The 9,177-nt window shown below is 49.7% G+C and overlaps 1 protein-coding gene across 1 annotated transcript in view; it reads left to right on the top strand.

Annotated features, from left to right (window-relative positions):
* The window catches only part of ATP9A (ATPase, class II, type 9A), a 141,942-nt gene that overhangs the window by 103,510 nt on the left and 29,255 nt on the right, over window positions 1-9,177 (top strand). Inside the window, exons 14-16 of the mRNA XM_011978174.1 lie at window positions 4,185-4,277; window positions 5,612-5,695; window positions 8,276-8,446. Of these exons, the coding sequence (XP_011833564.1) occupies window positions 4,185-4,277; window positions 5,612-5,695; window positions 8,276-8,446 (348 nt within the window). The remainder of the gene's footprint in view (window positions 1-4,184; window positions 4,278-5,611; window positions 5,696-8,275; window positions 8,447-9,177) is intronic.

The raw sequence follows: 9,177 nt of genomic DNA, 5'->3' as shown, positions 1-9,177 counted from the left end.
TCTTTCTTTCTTTCTTTCTTTCTTTCTTTCTTTCTTTCTTTCTTTCTTTCTTTCTTTCTTTCTTTCTTTCTTTCTTCTTTCTTTTCTTTTCTTTTCTTTTCTTTTCTTTTCTTTCTTTTTCTCCCTCCCTTTTTTTCTTCTCTCTTCCTCGAGACGGAGTCTCACTCTGTCATCCAGTCTGGAGTGCAGTGGCGCAGTCTTGGCTCACTGCAACCTCTGCCTCCTGGGTTCAAGTGATTCTCCTGCCTCAGCCTCCTGAGTAGCTGGGATTACAGTTGTGTGCCACCACCCCTGGCTAATTTTTGCATTTTTTAGTAGAGACGGGGTTTCATCATGTTGGGCAGGCAGATCTCGAACTCCTGACCTCAGGTAGATCCACCAGCCTTGGCCTTCCAAAGTGCTGGAATTGCAGGTGTGAGCCACTGCGCCTAGCCTGTTTCTCAGTTTTGACTACTAAAAATAGTGCTGTGAATGTCCATCTTGGTGAGGTTGTCTTTAATGAAATAAGTATTATTTTGCTGTTTTTTCTCATTTTCTGACCTGTCTCTTTATCTTTGGTTGGGTGGGTGGAACTGGGCCTCTGGGGCTTTTGGACTAGTTCTCCCCTTGGCACAAACCTCACCACACTCCTCTAACGTGGTGATTCTCATCCTGGGGGCATTCGAGAGTGTCTGGCAGCATTTGTGGTTGTCACAACCAGAGGCTGGGAGTGCTGCTGGCATCTCATAGGTTGAGAGCAGGGATGCCGCCCAGCATCCTGCAATGCACAGGACAGCCCCCACCGTGCGGAAGGGCCTGAGAAACCCTGTTGTGATGTGTTCATATAACCCAAATGCTGTGTGCAAATGACTGTCCAAGTACGTGGTGTGAGGAAGTTTTAGTTCAGTTATAAAACTTCTCCTAGGCTTGGCACGGTGGCTCTTGCCTGTAATACTTTGGGAGGCCAAGGCAGGAGGATCACTTGAGCCCAGGAGTTTCCGTCCAGCCTGGGCATCATTGCAAAAAGCAAAACAATTAGCTGGGCATGGTGGTGCATGCCTGTAGTCCTAACTGCTAGGAAAGTTGAGGTCAGGAGGTCCAGGTTGAGGTCACTTGAGTCCAGGAGGTTGAGGTGGTAGTGAGCCATGATTGTGCTGTTGCACTCTAGCCTGGGCAACACAGCAAGACCTTGTCTCAAAAAAATAAAAAGAAAAAAATAAGAATAAGAAAAAAAAAGAAAACTTCTTTCAACTTGGTTTAGTGACTGTGGACAGCCCCAATTTGGGTCTCCCCGGTCTCTTTTTAAAACACATGTGAGCACACGCACAGTGCAAGATGGCACCTTCTTGCACCCACAAAACAAGGCCATTTCCTTGTGTGAATCTTTGTCTCTTAAGAAATCAGGCAAGGTTGGAGAAGGACTCGTGTGCTGTCTTTTTGCAGGAAGGTTGTGTCCCTGCTTTGTTTTCGTGGCGTACAAGATGTTCCGATGCCTTCTCCCCCTTCCCACGTGGAGCCACGGGTTTGGATCGTGGCTGTAGATCATCATAGCACTGTCACTGCTGGACTAAAAGAGGCCTTTGAGCAGGTGCCAGATGCCGACCACAGTGGGAAAAGATGAGGCCCCCAAACAATGCCACACAGCCGGCCGATCTCTGTAAATTTATGGCGTAATCTTGCCATAATATGAGAACGAAGTAAACTTGTGATGAACTCCGTGGGAGGAAGTGACTCATGGGAGGAGATCGTCGATGCGGTATTTATATTGGACAGAACTTCTGAACTCGCTCGAGCCCTTTTCATAGTGAGGAAGCTGGGCTGGGAGCATCATTTCCTACAGCCATGTTGTTGAGCACCCTTTGGTTGTGGAGGGGGAAGGAAAAAATAAAACCTCTGATGCTTTAATGTGCAGACCCCACAGCTCTCTTTGGCCTGCGTCAAGAGCAGGCATAGCTGCAGTCTATCAAAGATGAAGTGTGCAGTTGAACGCTTTTCAACGCGGGTGCCTGTCTTGGCCTGGGGGTGCTTTTATGAGTCAGCATGTTGTTCTACAAGATTGTCGGTGATTAAGGGGCATTTGAAAGTTATAATAAAAGAGGAAACTCTACCACTAATCTGATTTTGGGTATTTCTGTTCCATGAAAGGGCTGTATAGGCAAAGTGGCCCCCGAAGGAGCCCGAAACCAAAGAACAAGGCAGACAAATCCAGTTTGTTGTTAAAGGGTGTTTTATTGGGGAAACTTACAGATAGAAGCGTGGTTTTTGGGGGAGCTGAACAGACAGAAGTGTAGTTTTGGGTGGCAGCAAAACGGGTGCATCTCCACACTGTTACTCCCTAGACCCAGGGCTGATACCACAGGGAAAGAGTCCGCGTGCCCCAGCAGGACAATTGCAGGCACCTTCCAGGAGAGGCAAGAAGGCTGTGTGTGTCATCACCTGTAATTTGTGTGATAACATCAAGGTTGACACGTTCTTACGTGAAGGACGGTGAATTAAGTAGGAATCGGGGGTGTTCATGGGACTGGGCTAATCAGAAGCCAGCATGGCGCATTTGCATCTGAGAAAGATGTAGTCACTTTTTTTTTGAGATGGAGTTTCACTTTTGTTGCCCAGGTTGGAGTGCAATGGTGCAATCTTAGCTCACTGCAACCTCCGCCTCCCAGGTTTAAGTGATTCTCCAGCCTTGCCTCCTGAGTAGCTGGGATTACAGGCATGCACCACCACGCCCAGCTAATTTTGTATTTTTAGTAGAGACAGGGTCTCACCATGTTGGCTAGGCTGGTCTCGAACTCCTGACCTCAGGTGATCCACCCACCTGAGCCTCCCAAAGTGCTGGGATTACAGGTGTGAGCCACCATACCAGGCTTGAGATGCAGTCACTTTTGTCTCCATGGTTCCATATTCAGTGAAGACTTTACGGGCATTTATTCTGGGCTTCCTGGAGTAGCAAAATTTAGGCACAAGGTATTGATGGCCACGCTGAATTTTCCTGCCTGTCTTTGCTGCCTCCCACCTCCCAGCGACGCAAATCATTAGGGGGAAATGGGAGAAGGATCTGTGGCTGCGCCATCATTCCTCAAAGCCAGGACTTCTCAGTCTCAGCACTGTTGACTTTTAGGGTTGGAGGAATTCCTGGTGGTGGTTGGGGGCGTCCTGTGTGATGCAGGAGGGTGAGCAGCATCCCGACCTCCACCCGTCAGATGCTAGTAGGACATCACCTGCGTTGACACCTAGAGTGTCACCAGACATTGCCACATGTCTTCTGGAGGGCCACATTGCCCTGTTGAGAGTACTGGGCTGAGCCTTGCTGTCTATGTACAGTATGGCTGGGGGACTTGGGAAGTTACTCTCATCCCAGCAGCAGTTATACCACTGAGGGGCCCTTTTTGTGCATCAGTCTCTGTGCTACATGCTTGATTTCTGTTTTACAGATGAGAAAACTGAGGTTTAGGGAAGAGGAGTAGCTTGTCCAGCTGCGCACAACTAGGAACTGGTACTTGGCCCAAGCATTTGATGCCTGTGCCATGGTGCTACCCACTACCCAGAAAATCTGGTCAGGGTGAACTGAAACTCTGGGTAATTGGATCTCTAGGCAGGTCCTCAGACTTAGGGATCTGGAATTATTCTCAGCTGAGACAGCCAGTTTGCCCCCAGGAGACGTTTGCTAAAGTCTGGAGACATTCTGGTTGTCACCATGGAGAGTATGACTGGCATCTGGTGCGTAGGGGCCAGGGCTGCTGCTCAACATTGTACAGTGCACAGGAGGGGCCCCGCAGAGCAAAGACTTATCCCGCCCCAAATGTGTACAGTGACGAGGTTGAGACTCCCTGTTCTAGTCCTTATCTTCCCTGTTCTTTTGGTGGACCACAGTTTGATGATATCTGCAGTTCCAAGTGTAAATCAAAAATCATAGCATGCGAGTTTATTCCAGTTGAAATAGTAATAACTTTCAAAACAAAGGTCTGAAATCCATTTGATCTTGTTTTCATCATTGAATAATCTTCCAAATGCTTCGAGTTTTCCTTTTACTTTCTGTAGCCTTTGCCCCTAAATGAAGCCCCTTCTTGCTTTTCATCTTCAGCCAAGTGAAAAAGCATTGGTGTCTGTTAAGTGCACTTTATATACTGTCTGTCATGGGAAGCAGGTTTGCAGCCGAAAGAGGGTGTTCCTTTCAGTTTCTCATTCCTTCCGGCCTCCCTCTCTAGGATGAATCAACTGGAGAAATTACGTTTTACATGAAGGGAGCAGATGTGGTCATGGCTGGCATTGTGCAGTATAACGACTGGTTGGAGGAAGAGGTAAGTGTGATGCAGGAAGTTAAACCAGGCCTTGGAAGCACATTCTGCAGAGGCAGCCCCTTGCGTGGTAAGGTGGGTCTCTGTATTTGTTATTGGTGGCTGTGTAACAAACCACCCTGAAATGTAGCTGTTTAAAGCAGCACCCAATTGATATATAATGGTTTCTGTCAGTCAGGGATCCTGGTGTGGCTGAACTGCATCCTCTGCTTCAGGGCCTCCCACTGGCTGTAATTCAGATGTTGGTTGGCTGGGGCTGTGGTCTCATCTCAAGACTTGACTGGGGAAGGATCCACTTGTGAGCAAGCTCAGTGGTTGTGGGCTGCATTCAGCTCCTTTTGGACTGTTGAACTAAGGGTCTCGGTTCTTGCCGACTGTTGGCCAGAGGCTGCTCTCTATCCTTGCAGGTGGGCCTCTCCCATAGGGCCACTCATAGACTGGCAACTGGCTTCATCAAAGAGAGCAGGTTAAGGAACAAGAGAGGGCAAACAAGATGGAAGTCACTATCTTTATTAACCTGATCTCAGATGTGACATCCCCTCACTCTCGCCCATCCTGTTTGTTAGGGACAAGTCACTAGGGCCAGCACACACTCAAAGGGTGGGCAATTATAACAGAATGTGAGTTCCAGGAGATGGGGTCTGTGGGGGCCCCATCAGGGGCTGCCCAACCCGGTTTGTGACATGGACAGTTGGCCAGCAGCAGGAGGGAAGCAGTGCTCAGGCTTTTCGGGCCACTTTTGTCCCATCTCTTAGCTCTAGGTGGGGAATTTACATTTTGCATTAGATTCTCAGCTTGAGGGTTGCAAACTCAAACGTCTACAGGGGCCTGGCAGTGAATGCAAATGAACAAGCGGGTTGTGATTTTGAGCAGAGTTGCACTTTGCGTGTAAAACGTGCTGAAGTGTTCTTCACTTGACACCTCCGCGTCCTGGGAACACGCGGAGGCCACCGCTCCTCAGCCATCATTGATTGTGGTGATTTGGGAAAATGGACCTGGTTTTGTCAGATGCTCAGTTTTCCCACCCATTCAGCAATCCAGATTAGTGTGTGAGACCATAGAACGTTGACTCTGGAAACATACATGTGCTAGTCAAAGACAATCTGTGTGTGGGCTGTGTTTGGCCCACCGGCTGCCTCTCTGCAACCTCCCCTGTAGAAGATTTGGTCCAGGGAGGATTGCTGTAGGGGAAAGCAACTTTCTGATTTGCCATTTTCCCTGTCCCTGTGGGAGGGGCACGTCCACTTGGGCAGTGGTTCCTCACTGCAACCTCCTCCTCCCAGTGAAGTCAGGAGCTCTCGGCACCACTCCCACTCTGACCGTGCTCTATTTTTCAGTGTGGCAACATGGCCCGAGAAGGGCTGCGGGTGCTTGTGGTGGCAAAGAAGTCTCTCGCGGAGGAGCAGTATCAGGACTTCGAAGTAAGTTGTTTTGGAACCTTTCCATTGCCTTTGTAGCCATGCCTGCCTCCCAGTCACTCCCTCCACCATCCCTCATTCTGTGCGCGCCATTCTGATGTCGTTGCTGGGCACACTGGGTTCACTGTAGTTGCAGGGCCTATGTACTTGCTGTTCTGTCTGCCTGGAACTCTCTTCACCCACAGAGCCCCATGGCCCATTCCCTTGCTTCTTTTGGGTCTCAGTTCAAAAGCCGTGTCCTCCAAGAAGTCTTGCTGGGACCACCTGTGTAAGGCTCCTTCGCACTTTCTGTTTTTTTTTTTTTGAGACGGAGTCTCGCTCTGTCGCCCAGGCTGGAGTGCAGTGGCGCGATCTTGGCTCACTGCAAGCTCCACCTCCCGGATTCACACCATTCTCCTGCCTCAGCCTCCCGAGTAGCTGGGACTATAGGCGCCCGCCACCTCGCCCGGCTAATTTTTGGATTTTTTAGTAGAGACGGGGTCTCACCATGTTAGCCAGGATGGTCTTGATCTCCTGACCTCGTGATCCGCCCGTCTCGGCCTCCCAAAGTGCTGGGATTACAGGCTTGAGCCACCGCACCCGGCCGCTCACTTTCCATCCATCACACCATTTCACTTTCTTCATTGCACTTGTCACTATCATTGTGTGCTACCATTTGGGGCCAAAAAATATGTCTAGGAGTTGAATCTGGAGAGGCCAGAAAAATATAAACTTGACCCTGTTCATATATATATATATACACACACACACACACACATATATATATTTAACACTGATCTTATCCATCTCTTTTCCGGAATGAAATATTTTTGAGAGCAGGGACTTTACAAGTTTGGTTTGTTCTTCTTCTTCTTCTTCTTTTTTTTTTTTTGAGACAGTGTTTCACTCTTGTTGCCCAGGCTGGAGTGCAGTGGTGTAATCTTGGCTCACTGCAACTTCCACCTCCCAGGTTCAAGGGATCCTTCTGCCTCAGCCTCCCAAGTAGCTGGGATTACAGGTGCCCACCAGCATGCCCAGCTAATTTTTGTATTTTTAGTAGAGACAGGGTTTCACCATGTTGGCCAGGCTGTTCTCGAACTCCTGACCTCAGGTGATCCACCCGCCTGGGCCTCCCAAAATGCAGGGATTATAGGCGTGAGCCACTGCGCCTGACCTGGTTTATTCTTGTATCCTTGATAGTTAAAAATAATCCTTGGCACATGGTATGCCTTCAGGAAAATGTGGCATAAATCATTCTCTTTGAGCCCTAATTTCTTTTCTCTTTTTTTTGCACATTTATTTTGAGACGGGGGTCTCGCTATGCCGCCCAGGCTGGTCTCAAACTCCTGGCCTCAAGCCATCCTCCTGCCTCAACCTCCTTGTAGCTGGGATTACAAGTGTGAGCTACCGCACCTGGTTCGGCTCCCTAATTTCTTTTTCTTTCTTTCCTTTTTTTTTTTTTTTGTTTTTTGTTTTTGAGACAGAGTTTTACTCTTGTTGCCCAAACTGTAGTACCAATGGCATGATCTCTGCTCACTGCAACCTCTGCCTCCCGGGTTCAAGTGATTCTCCTCCCTCAACCCCCCAAGTAGTTGGGATTACAGACATGTGCTACCACGCCTGGCTGATTTTTGTATTTTTAGTAGAAACAGGGTTTTGCCATGTTGGCCAGGCTGGTCTCAAACTCCTGACCCCAGGTGATCTGCCCACCTTGGCCTTCCAGAGTGCTGGGATTACAGGCGTGAGCCACCACACCCGACCTCCCTAATTTCTTTAAGCTGTAAAAATGTTGGGGTTGAACCAGATTATTGACTTATTTATTGTCATCCCATCCCATAGATTGTGTGTTTCCTGAGGGGAAGGTCCTTGTCTTGTTCACTGCGTGTCTCTGGTGCCTGGCCTAAAGCCAGCGGGCAGGAATGCAAGGGAGGGAGGTGGGACGTGCTTCCTGGGGCCCTGCCCTGCTCCACATGGAGAAACTGCCTGGATCTCTCTAATGTATTTGAGTTCTTTGTAAGCCATTATTTAACAAGCGTTCTAGCCCTGATGAATGCTACCTGCCTTTTAATTTTAAAAGCAAGTGCTTTGAGCAGGCCTGTTAGGAGATGACTGGTTTTCCTCCAGGTTTTTGCTAACATGATAAAGACAAGAAGAGGAAGTTTGGGTTGATGGTCTTCAGAAACTCGACTTGGTCTTTAGAAAACCTGGTGACTCACAGTTTGGTTTACAAAGTGCATGTTGTGTATGGGAGAACTTACTGTTTTTTTGAGATCTTGGCTGTGCCCGTCCCTGAGACAATCCAGTGAGGTTGGTGCTGTTATTGCCATTTCGTGGCCATGGCTCAGAGAGGTTAAGTGACTTGCTGGAAGTCTCCCAGCAGGTAAGTGTAGTGTGTAGGGTGGGCCTCAGGTCTGTGCAGTGTCTACATGGAGGACTTGTGAAGAAGCCGGAAGCCTGTGTCACCCCAGTGGGGTGCAGCTCACCTGCTAGGGTCCCCACCTTGTGTGGCGGGGATCGGGCGCGGCCCTTGCACTCTTGGCACTGGCCAGTCAGCCTGGCCTCTCCTCGCCCTAAGCAGTGACTGCATCTGCCGATGTGTCCCAGGCCCGCTACGTCCAGGCCAAGCTGAGTGTGCACGACCGCTCCCTCAAAGTGGCCACGGTGATCGAAAGCCTGGAGATGGAGATGGAACTACTGTGTCTGACGGGTGTGGAGGACCAGCTGCAGGCAGACGTGCGGCCCACGCTGGAGACCCTGAGGAATGCTGGCATCAAGGTAGGGTGGGCTGGCCGCAGGGAAGGGCACTCCGGAGCGATGCCAGTTATTCCTTAGCAGTGCAGGGAGATCAGAGAGGGAAAGGGCGGGAGGAGCAGCAGAGGAGACCAGGAGTGCCTTATCTGCAATGGGCCACAGCCACTGTTTCTGCCCCTCCAACCCTGATTTTTTTTTTTTTTTTGAGACGGAGTCTTGCTCTGTCGCCCAGGCTGGAATGCAGTGGCACGATCTTGGTTAACTGCAACCTCTGCCTCCTGGATTCAAGCAATTCTTGTGCCTCAGCTTCCCTAGTAGCTGGGATTACAGGCACGTACCACCACGCCCGGCTAATTTTTATATTTTTGTAGATAGAGGGTGTCACCATGTTGGCCAGGCTGATCTTGAACTCCTGACCTCCGGTGATCTGTCCATCTCGGCCTCCGAAGTGCTAGGATTACAGGTGTGAGCCACTGTACCTGGCCCTCCAGCCCTGATTTTGGAAGGTGTCTTGTGTAGCATTTGCCTTTACTGTACCGATGACTCCCCTGACTCCACTGGGCTCCCTGGTGCTCAGGGCCATGCAGCGTCCGGCGTGCACGGCTGCTGATTAAATTCCAGTTGAGTGGCAGCATGCCAGTCTGTCTGCTGTGTGGCCGAGTGAGTGAGTGACCACCCAGCAGAGTGACCGCCAGTGCCATCACACTGTCATATTAGCATTTTGCACTCTACCGTTTGGGGCCAAAAAAAAAAAA

This window comes from Mandrillus leucophaeus, unplaced genomic scaffold, assembly GCF_000951045.1.
Source record: "Mandrillus leucophaeus isolate KB7577 unplaced genomic scaffold, Mleu.le_1.0 Scaffold19, whole genome shotgun sequence".
Classification (NCBI taxonomy): domain Eukaryota; kingdom Metazoa; phylum Chordata; class Mammalia; order Primates; family Cercopithecidae; genus Mandrillus; species Mandrillus leucophaeus.
The sequence above is the reverse complement of the archived record's forward strand: the minus strand, read 5'-3'. Positions and strand labels throughout refer to the sequence as shown.